Raw genomic sequence first — 22,599 nt, 5'->3', positions numbered from 1 at the left:
ATTCGATAGATAGGTCAACCTGAAGGAAACTACAAACCAGTTCCCATTTGCTACAAACTAACCATTTCTGGTACACAGTAGGCCTGTGTGAAGCAGCTAGTATTCACTTCAGATTCGGATTCGGCCGATTTGGGGGACAGTGATTCAATTTGGTGATTCGAATCACTGTCCCGAATCGATTTGACCGAATCACACAGGCCCATCCCCCACCCACTCTCCCAACCCCAGCAATGGCTGCCTGTCTCACCCCAGCTCCAGCCCTTTATGGAAAAATACAACCAAAAAATGCCAGACTCACCGGCTCCTGCCCAGAAGGGGGGCAATCCCCACTGCCCCACGCTGTGTGGAGGGCTCTTCCATGAGCCCCCTGAAGCCCTGAGGCTGCTTCAGAGCTGGTCAGGCCCAAGGTTTTTTTTGGTTTTTTTTCTTAAAGGGCCGGAGCTAGGGCAGGCAGGGCATCTATGGGGGTGGGGCTGTCAGAGTGGGGGGGTTGGAGGGCTCGGGGTCCTCCCATGTTTCCCTCCCCCCTCCTCCATCCCCCACTCCCCTGCCCCCTACTTATCAGCTCCAAGTCCAGCTCCAGCTCCCTGCTGCAGCAGGTGGAGACTGCCCAAATCGTTGAAGCTCTCCAAATCTTTTATGAATCAATTCGGAGAGTTTCGAATCAATTTGGACCTTTTTATTGGTCTCCTTATTCGATTCAGATTTGGAGATTCGGCTACCGTATCGGGCCGAATCTCCTCCAAATCCAATCAGTACCCAAAGCTTCGCACAGCCCTAGTACACAGCTAGGTGTTGACTTGCTTCTGCTACTCAGAACTTCAGTCCATGCATTTCTAGGGGTACTGACTTCCAAACCAATAACAGTGACAATTCTCTTGTTAACTGCACCTCTGACTCCTTTGTGGCCTCTGCCAGGGCTTGTCCCTTAGGTCTTAAACCTCTAGCTATCACCTGTATTGAGAAAGGAATCTGTTTTCTTTCTCTCTAGACTGAGGTTTTAGGGCTGCTGCTCCTCTGCAATTGAGCAATTATCCCAGAAGCTCAGGATTTACTTCATTACCTGCAGATCTTTGATCTGCCAGTTGTCACAAATTATAGTGAAGGTTTATTTAGGACAAAAATATTACAGAGACAACACATAATAAAACTTTAAACAGTTTGCTTCTGTGGTATTCTTACCAATTATCACCTATTATCTCCGGAGAAGCTTGGTATTTACATAGACGTTTGTCAGTCTGTTGTTCTAGAGTGAGTCTGACTCCATCAGAGCATCTGATGAGGGTTGTCTTATTTGAGTAGAACCAGGTAGTACTGTCTCCCAGGAGATGAAGCTTTAGCAGGCTGAGTAGCTGTATAACTGGCATTGGTGATTTGCATGTATTAGCCCAAAAGTGATTCTACAAGAAATTCACCCATTAACTAAGGAACAGAAAATATGTGTATATGTCTGCATATATCTACAACATTTATGCATACACTTGTCTATGAATATCTTATGTGTCCACAATGTTTGTAGAGATAAGACACTAATAAATTAATACATTTTAATATTTCTGATGCACAATGTTTGAATACTTCCTTGTGGATCATGATATTCTCCCAAAATAAATTGCATCTAATGTTTTTTGGGGGGGCTGATTATAACAATATATTAATATTATTTAAAAAATAGAACTACTCACCAGGTCTCTTTCTTTCTTCCTTTTTCTTCATTTTTTAAACTATCCTTTTGATTTTCCACAGTATTAATCTTCTTGCTCTTATACAAAAAAAATTACTTGTACTTGATATATACAACTGAGTGTTACTTTTATTTCCAGTTTGCTTGTGCTTACTCAGCTATGTGCAAACTGAGCTCAGGGCTCAGTGGTCCTCCTCCTTTTGCAAATCACTTACGGATTTTTATGCTTTAAATTGAAGATTTTTTTCCTCCTTTCTGAAACAAAGGATGAAAAATACTGTAAGTTCCGTGTGGGTATTAGTAACAGTTAGTTAATGAGCTCCATGTAAGCAAACCTAATTCAAGAATTAAAAACATCAAATTAGAAGAAGTTTTGATCTTTCAGAGGGCACGTTTACAGGAGATGCTACGGTGTAGTAACAGTCAACTACTGCGCCATAGCTTGTTGTAACTGTGCAGTAGCATTGCCAGGCACTAACCATGTGGCAGCAATACTGTGTAGTAGTAACAAGCTACTGTGCAGTTGCTCATTGCTACTGCACAGCAGCTTTGGGAAAAAATTGTGCGGCAATGGTACTGTGCAGTAATGCTTATTACTGTGCAGTCATTTAGTACTTGCTTATTCAAATACTAAATGATTGCACAGTAACAACTGCACAGTCTGCCACTCATGTAGATGCAACCAGAGAGAGCAGCTCAAGTATTCATCCTATGCTGTAACACACATTATCTGTCCTGAATTCATACAACAAAATCTCATTTTAATGATATTTTTTCTTTTCTGTCTTATATTTTTCCATAGTCACATGACACAGTCAGCCACATTTGAAGACCCTCAAATAGAGAGCTGCCAAATCACCCCTCCAGCCCCTCGGAAAGTGGAAATGAGGAGGGATCCTGTTCTGGGATTTGGTTTTGTGGCTGGTAGTGAAAAACCAGTTGTTGTACGCTCGGTAACACCAGGTATGTTTTTTCTCCTTTCTTCTGTCCTCCCCACTCCCTGCCCCCGCCCCCCCCCCTGGTTTTCTGACTTATTGTTTAAATCCCTTTTTATTTTGTGCTTTTGAACATGTATTGAGGCTGACTGAGGACTTGGTACACTGGACTGAAGCGACACAGGAAAGTGCTGTTAAACAGTTAAAGCAACCAGGCAGTCAATGGGGATCATGATTTATAAACAGGATTCCAAGTTGTGATAGAACTGGCATAGTCCTGTAAGGACTTTTACTGGAGAATCTTCCTTCCCCTCCTCCCTCCACCTCATTCCAATCTCTTTCTAACTCCAGTACAAATTTGTTAGCAGCTAGAAGCCAACTTATGTGTTGTTTTGCTTTTTTTCTCCCATCAGCTATCACTATTGTTTGACTAAGCTAAATGACCAATTTCATTTAAAGGATGAATTCCCTTCATTCCATTCTATTCTGTACAGCAGGGATCTCAAATATACAGCCTGCAGGCTAGATCTAGCATGCAGAGGTGGGTTATTTAGCCTGCAGGGTTTCCTACAGGGATCTATACTAGGTAGCGTTCACCATGCTGACTACCAGAGCTGGTGTGTCAGCAGGGCCAGCACCCAGCCGGTTTAACACTGCCAGCATTCACCCCATCACCCAAATTCTGGGTCAAGATCCTCTGCAGCATCATTTGCATTATCCCCCAGGGTGCAGGCCCTCCAACACAGCAGCTCAGGCGATCATGGGAGTTAACACCAGTCCCTCATGCCCGGGACCAGTCCCGCCAGTCCCGCATTGCTACCAAATTTCCAGGTTGTGATCCTTGTTTCAGATACAATTCTGTGGCAGTGGGGCAAGCAGTGGTAGCATTAACCCCTATGTCTTCCAGAGCTACCATGTTGCTCGGGCTAGCACCTAGCGGATTAATGCCGCTGACTCTCGCCATGCCACTGGAGGTGTGTTATGCAGCATACAAGAATCCCTGTGGTCACCAAATGAGTTTAATACCTCATGCTGTATAGCTTCTGGTGCCTTACTGTATCTAGTATTTTCTGTATGTACATGAAATTACATGAATATAATGTGCTATGCGGTTGAGTCTCTCTTAAGCCTCTGTTTTAAGGAGAGAATTGTTTTTGCAGTGTTATGTTTTTCTTTAATATTTATTTGATTTGTTTTGGAGGTTTAATTCTCATTTTAATTCTTTTATGGACACTCTGCTATGTACTTGTGTTAGCGAAAGCCTGGTCAAAGAAGTGCATCTTGTATTCTGACAGGGCTGCAGTGGCAGCAAAGTCTGCTGATTGGGCAGCAGAAATTGCCTGATCAGCTGGGAACCTGGTTTTCTCTGATTAAAAAAAAAAATCCCCAATTTTCAGATTAAAAACAGTAACCAAAACACATGTTTTTCCATGATCAAAATGAACCACCACTCTGTGTGTGTGTGTGTGTGTGTGTGTGTGTGTGTGTGTGTGTATTAGTATAGGGGTTGTCAACTGGGGATACACATACCCCCCAGAGATACTTGGAATAGTACTAGGGCAGGGGCAGGCAATTATTTTGGGTGGAGGGCTGCTTACTGAGTTTTGACAATTCATCAAGGGCCGCATGACAGGCAGCTAGGGGCAGATAAATATTAATATTCTAAATTTTTAAGGGGTCATGTGGGCCAGATCAAATAGCCTGGTGGGCCGCATTTTGCCCACCCCCGTAGGGAGTACTCATTGGCTGGCAGGAACAGAGCACTGCCACCTCCCAGTGCTCTGGGAGGCGGCCCTGCCGCCTCAAGGAGCAGGGCCGGGGCAGGGCAAGGGCAGTGGTGCCCTTCTGCAGGGCAGGCAAACACACACGGCGGCTGCCGCCACCAGCCTAGTGAGCTTCCCCGCCCTGCCTCAGCCCTGATCCTGTGTCTGCCCGCCACCCTGCTTTGCGTCTAGCTGCATGCCACCTCCCTTCCCTCCTCCCCCCTCCCCCCCACCCAGCTCCACATCTGGCCATCGGGGGTACTTTGATTTAAAAAGGTTGAAAATCCCTGTATTAGTGGCTTTTCATTTTAATCATGGAAAAAATGTGGATTTGGGGTTACTTTTTTTTAATCCAAAAGAGAAAATCAGGATCCCTGCTGATTAGCCGGTTTGTGCGCAGATCCATATCTGTCACCATGGCTGATGCAACAGCTGACAATGCAAGTGTATTAGTGAGCCTGCCTGTCCAGCTCAGTGGCTGGTGGCAGAGGGAGCTAAGGACCTCCCCCTTTCATCCCCTGGATGAAAATTGAACCTCTGTGGCAAACTTTGTCAACTTTGCCACAGCTGGGGGACTGTGGACATGTATACACTCCATAGAGAGCTAGGCTTCATAGCATTACAAAATAACATGTGTCAAAAGATTTAATTTCATTAACCCAGGTATGCACATTAAGAAAAATGTTTGTTGTTCCCAAAGCAAATTCTGTAACAAGGTACCCTCCAGACTACTCTTTTGTTTTTCAGATTAGTGTAGCTTTCATTAAAGCCAGTTTGGGAAGCATGCTTGTATTGAATCATCAGAGTAGGAATGGAAATTAACTCAGTGGGACCTCCTCAGAGTTCTTTTGTACATGGTAAAATTTCATTTGTAGTAGATTTGAAAGTAAGGGCTTTGTTCTGGTCATGGGCAACTGGTGCCTCCCAAGTCTGAGGGGGCACCAGTGGGGCATGACCAGGGCGGGGAGGTCCCCCAGTGGCCAGCTGGTGACCAGGGGGGTCAATTTTACAGGGGGGAACAAGTGCTTTCCATGCCCCCTACCAGCCAGAGTGCTCGTTATAAGGGGAGGGCACCAGTGCTCTCAGGGAGGCATGAGCTCCCCTGTACGCCCTCTATGCATCGCCTATGGTTCTGGTAATTTTGGGTGGCTCCTGGAGCTCTTAGGCCCTGGATTGTCAACACATTAACACTTTAAAGTGGTTTTAAGCACTCATCATTTGGCTCAAATTAGGCCACTCCAGAGCAGGATTATCTCTGATCCACATTACCCAGCTCCTGTTCCATTAAGGTGTGGTCACTCCCCGTAGAGGTGCAACCCAAGTTGAAGTCCCCTAGTATCCCAGGATCTCTCAAACCCACGACCCATAGAGCAGGGATGGAAGCCTGTCCTGGCTCACCAGCCCGCTAGTGGCAACTCAGAGCTACAGCTCCTAATCCTGCCCAAGTTTACTAGGCCTCTAGTGGCAAGTCAAAGCTGTGCAGGTGGGGGACAGTTGGGGAAGGTTTCTAAACTAAGGGTGTGACTGCTCCAAACTCCAAGCATTGATGATGCCCCCTCCCCAAGTTACTGCGCTGACAGAGGGGCACAGGGCCCAGCAGCAGTGGAAGTGGCAGCAGCAGCACAATTTCTGTGCCAATGGCAGGGTTTGGAGCTGTAGTCCCATTGGATCCAATGCCTGGCAGCAGTCAGGGCACCACAAACTTATGCTCCCCCACTGCAGTGGCAGTGAGGAGTGATGCCCCCGCACTGTCAGCACTTACACATCTCCTGTGACTCCAAGATAGCACTACCACTGATCAACATTTGTGTATCTCACAGCATAATGTGTAACAAGGCCCTAAAATACTTCTTCTAACCCAAATGGATGAAAGAACAACTTCAAATATTATCTGAATGAATTGTAGTGGGCAGAATTTTTTTTTTCCTTTTAAGTCTTCATTTTCAGTGGTGATTTTTTTAATCCTATCATAAGGAAGTTTAATGACTAGACATTATCTTTTCATTTGAGGCTGTGACACTTTTCTCCCTTTCTGTGAGCTGCTTGTGAAAAGCAGAAAGCTTTTGTGCTTTAAGAAAAAATTGGTACTTGAATATATTTTCAATACTCAGAAGTCAATACACGTTGGCTCTAACTTTCATATCTAAGTAACTCCATAGTTAGTTTAGGAACCTGAATAAAAATTGCCATATTTCCAGTGGTGTTGATCATCCGTATATTCTTTTGGCATGGCTGGAAAAATCAAGCTCTATTTTCTTGTGTTCCTAAGCATCGATTTAGGATTCTAATTCCAGGCACTCATGCATTTAAGACATTTGCTGTCTAGCAAGGCAGTTCTTGTAGTGGAGATGTACCATCAGCAGAAGTGCAAAGCACTTTATGTCTTGGTCTGCACTACATAGTTTTGCTGGCAGTACTCCAGTTCTGCTGACAAAACTGTGTGTCCATACTCACAGCTCTGCTAGGGTAGGACAAGCCTTTCTTTCTACCAGCAGAGTAAGACCAGCTCTACTGCTGAGGTTTCTTCCACCCTACCGCAGCTGGCAGAAGGTGTGTATAAATTGCCCACACTCTCTGCCAGCTGCTGTTGCCCATTGCCCTTTTAACAACTTGTCCCCCCATGGTGTGCTGCTCATCCTGCTGATGCAACTATTGTAGTAGAGCAAAATGGTTCTAGCAGAAGCCACACAATTTCTCGTGCTCTCAGGTGATTTCCCAGAGTGTCTTTTGGTGGACAAAGCCTTTATCTCCTGACAAAACTGTACATAGTACCTATACAGTAGAGGAGGCTGTGTGTTTACAAAGCTCGACTAACTTGTGCTTATTTCTCATTTGTCTCCAGGCGGCCCTTCTGAAGGAAAACTTATACCAGGAGATCAGATCATAATGATTAATGATGAACCAGTCAGCACTGCTCCAAGGGAGAGAGTCATCGATCTTGTCAGGTAGTTGATGTCCTATAATATAAACCATGAACCTGTGGCAGCTCACTGTCAGTACAGTCATTTGATAATGTGTCAGTGTTGCATCAAATAATATGTACTATTGAAAGGATGTTTCATTGCATAATACTCTGTTAGTTATGGGAAAAGTAGTTATGGGGAAAAATATATTGGTGTACCTCCAAAAAAATTGGGAGCTTGTGAGGAGGATCAGTTAAGTGTTGTAAAGGTTTAAAGGTTTGAAAAATCCTACTCCATTATTTGTTTTGGAAAGGAAGAAGTGAGAGGAGGTCAGTGGGCTGTCTGGGGCAGGAACACATCATCTGGAATATCTGGCAGAGGGAGGGAAGTGGATTAGCTATGGGGCCAGTCCTTGAGCATAGCAGCTACAGTGACTGCTGATCTACTCTCTTTTTAGGGTAGTCCTGGAGTGTGAGAGCGAAGAGGGAAAAGAGTGGCACCAGAATGCAGTGGGGAAGGCAGGAGTGAATCCAAGAGTGGATATGTGTAAATAGGTGCTGAGCAGGTGGGGCAGGCTTGACATGGATGTGAGTTTGTGTGACGGAGTGAGAGGGCAGGCATGAAATGCAGTTTGAGGAAGGGAATCAAAGACAGTGTAGAGAAAGAAAAATAGGAAAAGCTAAAACTGGATGGCAAAAGAGAGAAGGAAAAGAGGAGAAACGCACTCAAATTCCAAAAAAGGATGTAATATGATGAATAACAGGAAAATATGTGGTACAACACCAAGAACATTTTTAAAAGATATAATAGATGTAGGAGTAAGATCCAATGAGTATTAGAATGTTATTGAATGGCAAATTGATTGCCAATTCTAGAGTTAATGTAATACACAATTGCTTTACATTTCAGGACCATGACTGTTTAAAAAAGTGTGTGCTACGTATCGTTTTCACGTGGGCTAACAGGTTTAGTCCTTGGGCTAGGAAGTGTCAGAGAAAGTTTCAAGGCCCAACTATGTGCATCTTTTGGCTGGCATGTTACATGGAGGTTTCTTCTCTTAAATCTGGTAGCTCTCAGTGTTGACAGTACATTATCTACGTTACTCCTCAAAAAGTGTCCACATCCAGATTCATTTTTATGAATTGCTGTATCAGCTGCATTCTCCCGAAATACTGCAGATCATAAGACTCAGGATGAAGCATGTGAGAGCTAGGCACAAGGTGTTCTTAGTTGATGGGATCCAGCTATGGATCCAGAGGTGACTAATTGAATCCAAAATCTGACTATCTTTAGTACTTGCCGAACAGCCTTCCTTTTCAAAGAATTCTTTCTACCTTAGAGTACTGACAGCATCAACATCAAACATTTCACTGCTTAAAATGAAATAAAATAAAATAAAACAAAATAAAATGCTGTAACACAAATCAACCTACAACAAAATACTTCTGGCTTTTATCACAAAAATGGCAAGAGCATCAGAGAGTTCACGAAATTTCTTGAGACACTGCTGTTTCTATCATTTTTTTCTTCAAAGTGCCCAGTTATAGCCCATCTGTGCCAGTGTAAAATCCTTAAATAGTTGCATAGAATTTAATTGGTCATTGTAAACTTCCTTGGAATACTTTTATTGCTACATCAAATCATCATATTATAGCTGTCACGGGGCACCTCACTGCCCCGCTCCTAGAGAGGGGAAAACTGCTGGGGGAAAAGCCCTAGCAGGGATAATGAGCACAGCTGTGAGTTGCCAGGGCAACCCCAGATAGATTAACTCACACCTGACAGCAGTCAGCTGGTAATATAGGGCAGGGCCTGGCTCCTATAAAGCCTAGAACCAAGGTTAGGCTGGGAGTTGGCTGCCAGCAGCCAGAGGGGCAGGAGCTCACGGAGCTACGTTGCGAGTACTGTTCGAGCAGACTGAAGGGTGGTGGCTCTGGGACGCGGAAGCTATGTTGTTACAGCCAGATGGCCTTAAGTTAAGTTATAGCCAGGAAGCATGTGGTTTGTTTTGTTAGTGTTGGTGTTTATTACACCGGTGGCAAGGGTGAGGCTCTAAGGGGTTGGAGGAGGCCTCAAAGGGACCCCAGAGGGGTGGGGCCCTGAGCACCAGTGAGGGCACAGTATTCTCAGGAGGGGAACCCCAGCGGTGTGGGAGCCCCGGCGCCAGTGAGAGCGTGGCATTGTTAGGGAGCCCCAGCGGGGCACAGTGAGCCCCAGAGAGGGGGCGGCATTATTAAGGAGCCCAGCGGGAGCACAGCAAGCCCCAGAGAAGGGGCGATAGTATCAGGAAGCCTGGTACGGGCATGTAAGGTCCCAGAGAAGGGGGACTATTGAGAAGCCCGAGATGGGCGTGGTGAGCCCGGCTGTAGGCTAGTACGGCAATAGCCCTCAGATAGGGGCAGGGTGCTGTGGTGGACCCCGACGGAAGGGGTTAGCAGTACAACACCCTGGGAGAAAGGCAAGGTGCTGTGGTGGTCCCCGGCAAAAGGGGATAGGGGCGTGGTGAGCCTGGATAAGAGATGGTAGCCGTGCGGTGGGCCTAAAGGACCGGAGGCTCAGTAGGAAGTCCCGTAGCAGGCTAGATTATTTTAGAGAAGGCCCAGAGTGGGTTCGACGAGAGTCCCCGTGAGGGGCCTTATATTAGAGAAGGCCCGGGAGTGGGCTAGACCACAGAGGAGGCCCAGGGGAGTGGGCGTGTATTTTGACAGACCAACGTCCAGTACATCTGCGAGGCTTGGGGCGTGGTATTAGGGGTTGGTAGGAGCCACGCGTAGCTGATAAGGCTAGGGTGCCTGGAACGCACCCAGTGTACAGGGAGACCCCCCGGTGGGTCCGGGAGAACACGGGGACGGAGGTCCCAGCTAACCGTGCCTAGGAGACGTAAGGCAGCCTCCCAATTGAACTCAAGATCAAAGACGTGGCGGGCGAGAATAGAGGGTGCCCTTGGGCCGAATAGGCATGGGGGCCCTAAGGAGATCAGCCCTCCTGGAGGACCCCGCCGTGACAATAGCCTAGACTCTTTCTCTGATGCTTTAAGATACATTCATGTAATAACTGGAGTTATCATGTTATAACTGGAGTGGACCACTCTCGCCTTCATTTGTTGTTAATAATTTGCAATAGTAACGCTAGGAAAAACAGATTATCTGATTAGGCTTGAGGCAAAGGGAGTTAAATGAGGCAAATTTGAGACAAATTTAGAAGCTGCCCTGAGTGATGATATGTCAAAATGAAATTCAGATGTTATAATTATATGATGCCATGTGGTACATACAGCTGTTGCGTTTAGATCAAGCTAACTAGGGTTAATTCAATCTAAATACCCATCTGTGCAAAAAATGCAAACTGCATGCAAAAAATGGTAGGCCTGATCTAAGTTAGATCTAATTCACCTGAGGAGCTGAACTAACTTAGACTGAGAACGCATTAACCTGATCTATCAAACACCTGTGTGTATTTGGAGAGCAGCCGTGGGGTTGGGAAAGCCTAGCCACTTGCCACAGTCTCAGGGCTGTGCTCTTCCTTAGCCTACCCCACCCCCACAACCCTCAGCAGCTAATTTTAGTGCCCCCACCCTGACACTCCTACCCTCCAGACAGATAACCCCTTCCCTCCTGCAGCCCTGCCACCAAAAACCAGACAGTCCCACCTGTCCCTTACCCCACCCCAAGTTACTTACTCCAGTTTCCCTGTGCAGCTCCTGGGACTAGCAAACAGCTGTACATGCCACTCCCCGTCTGTGTTTGTGCAGGTTAAAGCAAGCCTTGTGAACATAAACTGGGTGGAGCAAACAGCTGTATGCACACATACTTAACATCTTAGCTGGGGTGTTGTAAATAAAACTTCTAAGTGTTACTGAATTAGAGGGAGAAACTTTGTTTTTCTACCATTCTCTTTATTTCTCTGCTTCTAGGGGTTTGACAGAAGTTGTCTTCTCTTTAATGCAATTCATAGTGACCTGTATCAGGGTTATATAATACTTCATTTCACATAAAGAGCTTACTACCATTTCAATGGGGACATCTGGAATCAATTCTCTGTGCCTGCACAATAGTGTATCTTAACCAAGGTCACCTATAGATACATTCACTACCTCGAAAGCAATGCTGAGTCTCAGTTTCCAGCAGGGACAGAGAAAATGTTTTAATCTTGCTTTCCAGCTAATAGGCAAATCAGTGATGAGTGAGCTTTCTGCCCCTAAGTGGGGGATATATACTTGCATACTAATTTGGGGTGGTAGTATTATTTGCTTGCATGAATGACTGTATTATCTACTACTGAACAGATCTAAGAGATATTTAGAATTAGCGATGCCAAAGTCTGTGGTTATGTCTATCCAGCCCTGTGAAAGTTACTGCAAAGCTGAGAACAAATTTGCCTTCATTAGTTGAAGAATGAAAGAAAAAAAACCAAAACAATTAAACTTCAAAATATAGATCCCTAGATTTTATTATGCCAACCTTAGCAAAAGCTACATGTATTTTGAAACAAAAGTTAAAACAGGCAACACTCAGGTAATGAGGACAATTCAACTGAAAGGTCTGGACACTTCAAATGCTTGAGATGCCAAGCCAAGCCTTCAGTATTGCATTAAAATATATATTCTGTTTTATTTTTAATAATTTTACAAATGAATTTTAAAATACGTGATGAGGATTTTCACTTTTATTTTTCTGAAGCCATTAAGGTTGTTGAAAGGGACGTTAAATGAAGGCATTTAGTTGCAAGAAATTTTAAATCCAAAGAAAGAAAATATCCTACATCTACCGCTACAAAAGCTCACTTTTTCAACAAGTACTTTATCTGCATTTGTTTCTATAAAATAGCCAGGAGCATTTCTTTTGCATCGATTACTTTTATATAGAATGATGTCCACTTGTGCCAAAGCTTATAGTAAACTTTCTTCCCCTACCCCTCCCCAACTATTCAAAATTAAGTACAAAACTCTTATGACTAGCAAATTTGTACTGCATGCCAGCTTTAATAAATGAGGATAGTGGAGATGCTAAGTTTGCATTGTTTATATTACTTCCTCTCATCATTAAGCTTGAAGGCATGATTAGGGATTCATTTTAGAACTGGTTATATTAAAATAAGCCTTTTTGAAAAATAAGAACTTTTCCATAAATGGGAAGCTGTCTAACTCAACATTAAAGCCACCTTGGGGTATTTCTGATCAAAGACACAAGAATGGATTTGCTTTTAGATAGCCTGATTTTGTAAATTGAGAAGTTCTATTGCAATGTAGAGTGGTCAGAAGTATAGCAAAGATTATAGATATTCATTTTGTAATAATGAAGAAAGTTGGTAGGTCAGTCTAATCCATTTCATTTTCTTGGTTCCTGCTTTACTGGCAATATTTAAATAGATTTCAGGTCATCCTTTGAAACCTAGAGATACTGATCCTGCCTGGCTTACAGCTGTAACACACAAGATATCATTATTTCTGGAAATATTCAATGACTTTTGCATCCTATTGTTCGCTGTTGAGCATTTTCAGGCAGATGCCCAGAAGTCATGTTTATTTGGTTCACTAAAAAGGCAGGTCATATTTTTAGGAATTGTAAAACTGCTCTCTGGAAGTAGACCTCTTAAAATTAGGAAGAGAAAATCACCTAAAAAACAAGACCAGGGTGTAAATATGTCATTAAAATCAAGGCAAGGAGTAAGCAAACTGCATACAAAACAGATAAAATTTAAAGAACAGACTATGAAATAATATAGCAGAAGCTGCTTGGCTTGTTTTTATTGTACTTTGGCTACAGATCCTGTGAGTTTAAATTCTTCACAGTGTACTTAATACCAATATTTAGGAGCAATCAATATCAAGACGTACAATCAATGGAATGGTAACTTTAATGTCATCGCACAATAAGGGAGACTTTTGTATATTTGGAAGTGTCCAATTCTCCACTTCCATTCTCCTGGGAGAGTTGCTGCTCTCCTAATAGAAACCATGAATAGACAGATATTCAGGCTTTTTTCTCCAAGGTTAAAAATAGCCACTGCAGGAGAAAAATAACCTGGGACCAGCCAGGGTTCTGTACATGCTGCAGCTTCTCTTGCTGTATTGCTTCAGCATCCTCTTCTTCCCCTCAGGCAGGTAATGTGTTGCTTTCTGAACTTTACTGCTCCAGCAGGGAACAGAACAAAACCACTTCATAATCCCCACATTGGGCTGCAAGGAAGCACAGGCTGACCATGGTCAGTGTGAGTCAGTCAATCACACTGCCCTATTGTCAGCTCAGTGTATGATCGGACTGTACATACAGCTGTATAGTGGCCCTGCACCCTGTGGGACTGTGCCATGGGGGCACAGACTCACCCAGCTCTTACAGCCAACATAGATTACCCGATTCTCAACTGCATGTCTTGATGTTGAACTTGTCTTAGTCAGGAGATGACCTAGTTCCACTGCATATAATTTTGGATGGGTTGAGTCCAGTTCTTTGTTGGGGCTCCAGCCCCTGGAAGTGCTCTGTTCAGCAAGAGGTTTTGCCATCTTGGAATGAGAAAAATACCGAATTATATTCTAAAAAGTGAACATCTAAAACATTAATTAATTTGATTTTAAAAAATATGTTTGTCCTGGTTTACATGTGTTTGTGTAGTATACATAGAAGTGATTGTATAATAGCTTAAAATGAAGTCTTACTCTTGTATATTGTGGGAGGGTATAAGTTTGTGGAAGACTGTGGGTGTGTGGTTATGTGGAGTGCAAGGGAGGGTGTTGGTGTGTCTGTGGGGGGTGGATAGGTATGGGGGATGTGGGTGTGGAGTGAGGGAGCATATGGGGGGGTGTGGATATGTGGAGTATGGATGGGTGTGGGGTTTGTGGGGGGATGTGTGTGTGGGGAGGGTGGCTGGGGTGCTTAAGGGGGTGTGGGTGTGGGAATCTGCATGTATGGCAATGGGAGTGGAGGTGTGGGTGCATGTGTGTGGTGGGATGTGCATGTGGGGTTCATCATATGCACACACACCCCCCCGAGTACCAGCCCATGGACCCGGGCTCCCGCAGTCTGACATTGCAGCCAGAAGATGCATGGTGCTGGAGCAGTTTGGGGGCAGGAAAGCAGGGAAATGGCTGGGGGTTGGGCGGGGCAGGGCTGCTGCATCCTGTTGACAGCTCCCCCTGGGTCCTACTGTTCTTGGCTCCTGTCATCTTTGACAGGCAACCAGGACAGATAAATATTTTCTAAAGTTTTAGGGGCCCCGCAGACCAGATAGAATGGCCTGGTGGGCCGTATCTGGCCCACGGGCCACATTTTGCTTGCCCCTGGGCTATGTCATCTGGGATGTGGGGCTCCCCACAGGTCCAAATATTTAGCAACAGGGTAGTGTTAATTGCTGTGGGACACCTAGAGCTGCTGAAATTACCATAATAATGCCACTGTTCCAAAGCCACCAGATTTCTGGACCTGTGGGAGCCCACCAAGTGGCTGCCTTGGCTCCATGAGCTGTATCTGGCCTGCAGGCTGTACATTGAGCATCACTGATGTAAAAGCATGGGGTTCTTGGAGATTCCGTAGCATTATATTTTTCATAACATTCCATAATTTGTATTAATAATTTAAAACTTGTTCGGAGAAGTGAAGAGCCAGAATAGCCCAGTCACCAGCTTTACATTTAGGGAAATATTTTTATTAAAAATCATTATACTCATATAATATTTAGAACTTAAAATGTAAATGATATTGCAAATGTTAAACTGTAGTGTGTGTGCATGCATGCATGTGTGTATGTGTGTGTCCAAGGTTTCAAAAATGTCTTTTCTTACTGAAATTTATAGTGATGCATAGTCATGCTCAGCCAATATAACAAAATCACCCATGCTTAATGAAAATAAATGTTTGTTCTTCATCAAAGTACCCTTTACTTTAGCAGTATAAAAATTAACTCCGTGGTAATAAAATTAAGCAGCCATTTTTATTTATTTATTCATTTATTTTTGCTTTAAGCCATTATAAAGGAATAAATGCATTCTCTGCTTTTTAAGAGAAGTGGACTGAAGGACCCTGGAAATATTTGGTCCTAAGTAATACAATAAGCTGGCTAGATCTTTAAAGAATACCAATTGCCAGTAAATAATAAAAGTATTTTCTAAATGCCTGGGCTTAATGAATTGTTATGCCTCAAGTTACATCATCATACTAAGATGTCTGTGTTAAATTGCATCTCTGCTATGCAGTAACAAATTGCTTTATAGTTAGTAAGCACAATAATTAGAACAAGGACTTATGGAATGGCTGTGCTGAGAACACTGGAACTGGAAATAAAAGACGTATTTGGATGAAAACCAACAAGAGTAGCTTTCATCTTCCTAGTCTGATGAAAGCACTCTTATTACTGCCCTTAAATTTAAACACAGCTAAACACAGCCTGTTGACGTGGGAGGATTAATTTGAACTAAGATGTGCTTACTTCAGTAAGTATAAGATAGTAAGTAAGTAAGTAATAAGAAGGTTCTTTGTAACTGTTGCCATGTAACTGTGTCTAAACAAGCAGCCAGCTTTTACTCCACCAAGCATGCTTGCTTCTACTCCAGGGGAGGTTTCCTCAGAACTATATCCTCAATAGCTTCTATGGGCTGCTCATGGGTCACATGCATTGTGAATTTGCTCTTGTAGCACATGATGAGAGAGTTTTCTGGTTATCTTCTCCTATCTTGACATTCTTTTTCTTCTTCTCTCACTTGTCCCATCTAAACAGGGTCACTGTTGCAGATCCTGGCTCTCAATAGGCTTCAGTCATGGAGAACCAGGATCCACAATAGTAATTTGTATTCAACATTCCACATCTGGAGGTCTGAAAATGCTATGATTCCTCTCTTTGCTAGTCCCTAAGCCACCTCTCTTGGGATAGCCAGTGCTATTTTCAAATTCCTAACATATATTATTATGGTCAAGGTAGCTTTCCACACTAAGATTCTGGCTGTCAGAAATACACAGCATATTGTGAGAATTTATTGCACACTCCTCTCTTGGACAGCTATAGCTTTGCAAACCAGCTGTTGGGTGACTGAGCTGTTTTGGCAGCAATATTTGGAGCAACATCAGTTCCTTCTTCCCTTTCCTGACCTGCAACTCCATATAGAAGAGAATGGGGAAATAGGTGAGGACAGGAGGGTGCAATTGTTTCAATAGGGAATTTTCATTCTCTTCAGTGCGATTTCTAGACTCAAGAAAACAACATGGGCAAGTGTTGCAGATACAAGATGCCTAGGCCAGCATTGGCTACAAAGTGACAAAGGTCATAATATTTTGTCAAAATGACATGACATAGAACTTGGCCCAGAACCTTAGAGGCATTCAGATGTGGCCATCATCATGATTACTGGTCAGAAAAGAACTGTATTAATGCAGACAGATTGATTCTTGCAGCTTTGTTATGGTGATTCATGATGCCAATTAAAACTGCTGTTACAGCACGTTGTACAGCTTGCCAGTCATCGGGAGGTCCCGTTTGCTTTGCATACACCGGGTTTTCCAGTTACAATAGACGGCTGATAGAACCTAAATTCCTATTATTTGCCATATATACATGGACGGACGGACGGACACACACACACACACACACACACACACACACACACACACACACACACAGCCACTGAGTTTATGAACAGAAAGGGCTACTTTTCTGTTTGGTTTCAAGGTAGCCTGGTGGTCTGCCACTGAAATAGTTCACTAATGGTAATGTGGATTAGTCTGGAAAAGGTCATGCAGTTTGAATTTTCAGGAACTCTTGTCTGTTACCCTAATGAAGAAAGAGCAGTTTGTCAGCATAGCCAACCTTGATATTAATGGCCTGTGTTAGGTTTCCTCATCTTTGGAGACCTTGCTTGACCTCTACTGCCATGGCTGATGGAAGCTTTTCCTTCTGTATTTGCATTAGAGGAAAGAAATGTTGTACTATCTTCCCAGCAACTGAAGGGTGACATTGTAGTTTGCCTTTGGAAGGCTGAAACATAGCAGACACAACGTGGAATCCTTGCGGCAGGGGCGTAATGCCAGATTTGAACTATAGCCACATGCTGTGTTCCACCCAACTGCTGCTACAAGGGAGAGAACATCACCCAAAGCTGGGAAGCAGAGGTTCAGAGACTTTCAGGGATAGTTTGAGAAGCCTGCAATATGCTCCTTCCTAAATGACAGCCAGCCGTCAAGGACACGTTGTCCAAGGGACCTTTATACACCTACTTTGAGAAAAGGACATAAATTTTTTGATTTGTTGCTTCAAAATTTGTGGATAAGCGGTGTTGGGTTTTGTATGCTTAGTATACCTATATGAATTTTTAAATAGAATGTCAAACAAGTACGTGGGTGTGTGAGAGAGAGAAGCTACTTTGTGATGTGTGGTCTGCAGTGCGTGCTCTATGTTCTTTAAATTATTTTATTCTCTGTGTAACTGGCTTTTAGCAAATCATCTATTTTAGCACTTGGGGCTGCAGGTATATCTGTATGTGGGGTCTGTGGTGGGAGAAAACAAGGCTTTCTTGCATAATGTGTAATGTTATGGCTCAAAATTCAGTCCAAACAAACAGCAAAAGTGCAATGTTTGATAACATTTATAACATTTTCTCTCTGCAACTAGTGGCATAAGGAAAGCCTTGAAGGAATGAATGTTTAAGTGAGGAGGGTTTTGAGGGAAAAGACTCATAGCCATGGTGAATAGCTTTTTCTCTTTGTGTCTGTTTAGGAAATTTGGGGTCTGGAGTATCATGGGAACAACTCAATATTTGGGTTGGGGGAATCAAAATCAAAGGAGTTGGGCTCCAACTGGTGCTACTATACCTGTCCAGCTCAATGTACCCATGGCTGGGCCTCCAGTGATGAAGGTCTGGTCCCAGTAGGACACATTCTTATGTGTCTATATCTGGTGAACTTTGCAGCTGCTGCATGTCCTATGAGGTGTTGAGGGAGAATAAGGTGGAAAGAAAAATCCTTAGTCTGTATTCTCCAACAGTAGCATCTGTTCATAATGTCATAAGCTGCATGCCTACAGCCATTAATATTGTCTTCTCTGTAACTAGTCAAGCTCTACTCTGTCACTGTGCCTGCCCCTGGAACAAATTCAACTCCTTATTCAGCAGCTTCTTAGTGGCTGCACTGCCCTTTTCCTCAGTAACCTTGTCCATTCCCATCTCTTCTGTGTCATCCTCCTTTTCTCGTCTTAGGAACTCCTTCGATTCCAAAGCCATTCTCCCATGTTTTAGAGTGGTCCCCACAAACTCCTCGAACTTCACCTTTGTTTTCTTTCCCTTTATTGTCAAGTCTTTGATGCTAATGCTGTTGTCCTGAAGGTTTGGACATAGCTTGTGCCAAAAATACAATGCAAGAAAAATAACAAGCAGTCACTGCACATTGTAGCAAAGAAAATAGGAAAGAAAGTCTTTTGTCACCCTACCAATTTTGGATGACACTTCTAGATCCACTACCCAGTCTTTAGAGTTCCTGCAAGTGGTAAGTCTTTTTCTAGCTCTTTGGTATGCTTGATGCATTAAGCCTCCCTGGCTTGCTGAGCTGGTTTCTAGTGAGATGCATGCTGATTTGTATTCCAATTATAGTCAGGCAACTGCATGGGGCCAGGTATCTAATTAACAATGTTAATAGGGAATGGTTGGAGGTATGCAACCAGCCTGGTGATTGCATTTGTCCTTCTACAGAAAGGTCCTAACGCAGGAGGAGGTGTCCTTGATCCTTGCAATTAAGCAGGAAAGAAAATATCTATTTTATTAAAGCTAAGGGAAATCCAGCAAGATACACCTTGCTGTTATTCACTAGAATGGTGCTTTCTGATTGCTGCATGGTTGGAGAGGTAGAATGGTGCCACCTACTTGGGAACCGTGGAAGAGGAAGCCCTGCTGTGCAGTGCTGGAGTCCTACTAAAGCTCTTTCTGTCTCCAAAATACCCTGAGGACATGGTCAAAGTTCACTGGACTGTTAACATAGTTTTGTGATGAGGTTGAGATATTTTGTGTGGGGAAGGGGGGCAGTATTTGTGATTTGTAACTTGCACTTTGTATTGAGCAGCTTGTCATGTTTAGGATATTACTGCTGTGGGGTCATAATACATTTGAAATTTGAAACTGAAATGGAGGGATTTTTTAGTGTGAAGCCTTTAAGGGTTATATTGATATCTAAAAAGTCATTTCAAGATAAATATGGATATAAAAGTCTGTCTTGCATTTCTTCATCTGAAGAAGGCTTCAGATTTTACTGGAAAAAAGGCCGTGATGAGATTTTAGTAATGTGGTTGTTAACAAACTTCCACTGATTTTTCTGCAGAGCTCTCTGAGTTGTCAGAATGCAAGATGCTCGATGCAGTAGCTCCATACAGGACTTGGCATTCCAAACACACGTTTCTACATCAAGAAACTCTTTTTTGTTCTTGTTGCTGTCGCTGCTGGCTTTAGTCTAGCACATATAGGAGCCGAACACGCAGCATGGAGGAAGGAGGGGGCTTAGTGCCTACTGCTGGCTAAGCAGTGGACTGCACTGGGGTCATGTTGGGAGAATGCAGGGACAAGAGGGGCTTGTTCAACTGGGGGAATGGAAAAAGGTACTGAAAAAAGAGAGAAGGCATTTTGCCCATCACAGTGGCCATTTCAACATACAGAAGCAAACTATTATAATGCAAAGAAAAGGGAAGCAGAACTCAGAAACAGCACTCAGTCATATACAACCAATGTGGCAATGTCCAGGACTAGGATTAAGCCTAGTTGAATCACTTGGCACATGCAGACCATCCCCCACAAGAAAGGTAAATCAAAAGTATGCTTAGCCTTCTCAGCTCTGCTGCTTGCAGGTGACAGACTAAGGACTGTTGGGAGCAGCAGGCTGGTTGGAAGTGGGGATGAATGATGGTGTCAGTCTGTTCTATGTGAAGTCTTGCTTGGACCTGTGAACTAAAGAGCTCCTGTCTGTCTGGGATGTCCTTCTAAAGGGAGTAATCTAGCTGTCTTTGACATCCTTTAGGCAGTTGCCCAGGTATGAGACAAAATGAAGTTGTCTAAAAAAAAGTTTCTCAACCCGTGGGTCATGACCCAAAAGTGGGCTGCAAGAATATACGAAAGGGTCGCAAACAAACTTTAAAAATAGATTTTCCTTCAAAGGAGAAAAACCCTGGAAACTGGCTTTTCCAGTGCAGGCTGGCAGAGGTCCAATCTGAAAGGGGCTGCTTGGGCCCCACACCCCCACCCGCTCCTCCACACACAGGGTGGCTGGAGCACAGAAGGTCGAATGTGAGGGGTACTGGGTCAGGACTGGCCATTGATGTTTACAAATAGATCCTGGTACAAAAAAGGTTGAGAACCAGTGGTCTAGAAGCATCCTTGCGGAAGTCCTGTTCATCTCTTTGTAGGAGCAACCAGTAGCTGGAGACTTTCCAGATATGCAGTTTCTGTCTTTAACTCTTGTAAGTTGTCATCAAATCCTTTCTCTGTATGTGGCACTGCCTCTTGCGATCCTGCGTGGCCACTGCCTTAGGTGCAGCTTCATGAATCTCCTGGTTTCTTTGCTGAGTCAGGAGGATTTCATTTTCATTTCTCCCCAGAGGAGGAGGAGGTCCAGAGTCTCTACACGATTCCAGAATAAGCACAATGATCAGGCACAGCATAGGGGTAGTAGGTAACGTATGGCAGTATACTAGCAACGCATTGGTGCAAGATTATCTGAGTATGTAGAGGTAGAACCTGGCCACTTGCCATCATATGAACAGGGAGGTGAGTGACATTCAGTAACTTTGACCATAGACATACAAATAAATAGGGTGGCAAGTTAGGACAGGTCACAGAGCAGTGTAAGAAGGCTACTGGCAGACCACCAAACTACTTAAGAGTTGAGACACCTGCAGGTGAACATTATTCCCATGAAATTTATTCTAATGCAAAATTACTCCTTTGAATCAAAAACAAAACTTCCAGATTCATAGATGTTAGGGTCGGAAGGGACCTCAATAGATCATCGAGTCCGACCCCCAATATCCGATTATTACGGATATACTCCTGTGCAAGGAGATGTATCAGTGGTGGAGCTGGGCTTACTCCCGTGTAAACAACCTGTGTAGGCAAGTTTTAAATATTATCCAGAACATCAAAAAATGCAGAAAAATATTTTACGAGAATTTAAAATCAATATGAAAAATATATTTGTTGATCTATATATTCCTTTATTTTTTTTAAATACCTTATTGTGCTTTGATAATACAGTCCATGCTATTGGTAGCTGCACATATAAATGTACTAAGGCAAGTTACTACATAGCAGTGGAGAACAGAATGCCAGATCTCTTTATTATAGTTATAGCCAGATTTTATGCCCTTATTTACTGATTTCAGTAACATTGTAGAGTAGGGTGAACTACTTCAGTTTTGCTAATGGAGATCACCTCTGTATGTATATTAAAATTCATCAAAGATAAACCGTTCTAAAAAAAGCTGAAACACACCTTAATTTCCTTGACTTTTTTCATTTTGTATCATTACTTTCATGTCTCTTAAACTCTTCTTAAATCAATTCTGGTAAACTGCTTTTTTCATATCTTACTCTGAAAAGCAAACAGCTTTTTCATAACCTTCCATGGAAGCATTTACTTACCTATGTAAATGCAAAGATTTCAGATTTCAGAGTTTACATTCAGTATTTTGGGAATTCATTTTTGTAAATCAGTCCCAAAATAACAAAGGCTAAGTACCTTGCCAAATGTGAGGAGTTATTATATAATGTGACCCTATTTTATTAGGTTGGCAAATATAAGGAAGATTAAACAGGGAATCTCTTGCCTGTCTTAATTAATGCTAGCCCTCACTTGTGATCCACAAGCATTCAGATTTTCTTGGATTAATAGCGGATTGGGATAAAAAACCCTCCCAGGTAAACTGCAGTCTTACAGAATATGAAAAGCCAAACTAAATTGAATAATTTAATTTTGCTAATAAAAGTAACGAGTATAATAACAATGTGTGGAATGTTAATAATGGGCACCTATACACATGCAGCAAGGCTGCTCTGACATGCTGTAATTACAGCGCATCAGAGCAGACTTGATCAATTAATTGAGTCTGCTGGAGCATAGTAATTATCCACACTGCAGCAGATTCCATGTATTATGGAGCTAAACAAGATTTACTTAAAATGCCCCCCCTGCCATTTTTCAGCATGGGAACACTGATACACGAGATGCACCAGGCACTTTAACTACAGCCCCTCCCCCCCACACTCCTGAAGCACATGTATAAACACTCAATGTGTACAGTGATTTATACATGACAACTTTAAAAAAAAGCAAACAAACCAGAGGTGTGCCAACTATAAA

At 43.2% G+C, this 22,599-nt stretch overlaps 1 protein-coding gene across 1 annotated transcript in view; it reads left to right on the top strand.

Moving 5' to 3' along the window:
- FRMPD4 (FERM and PDZ domain containing 4) overlaps window positions 1–22,599 on the top strand; it is a 455,712-nt gene that overhangs the window by 337,752 nt on the left and 95,361 nt on the right. The window contains exons 4-5 of the mRNA XM_014519316.2: window positions 2,487–2,647; window positions 7,225–7,327. Coding sequence (XP_014374802.2) covers window positions 2,487–2,647; window positions 7,225–7,327 — 264 coding nt within the window. The remainder of the gene's footprint in view (window positions 1–2,486; window positions 2,648–7,224; window positions 7,328–22,599) is intronic.

This window comes from Alligator sinensis, unplaced genomic scaffold (genome assembly GCF_000455745.1).
Source record: "Alligator sinensis unplaced genomic scaffold, ASM45574v1 scaffold312_1, whole genome shotgun sequence".
Taxonomy (NCBI): Eukaryota; Metazoa; Chordata; order Crocodylia; family Alligatoridae; genus Alligator; species Alligator sinensis.
The sequence above is the reverse complement of the archived record's forward strand: the minus strand, read 5'-3'. Positions and strand labels throughout refer to the sequence as shown.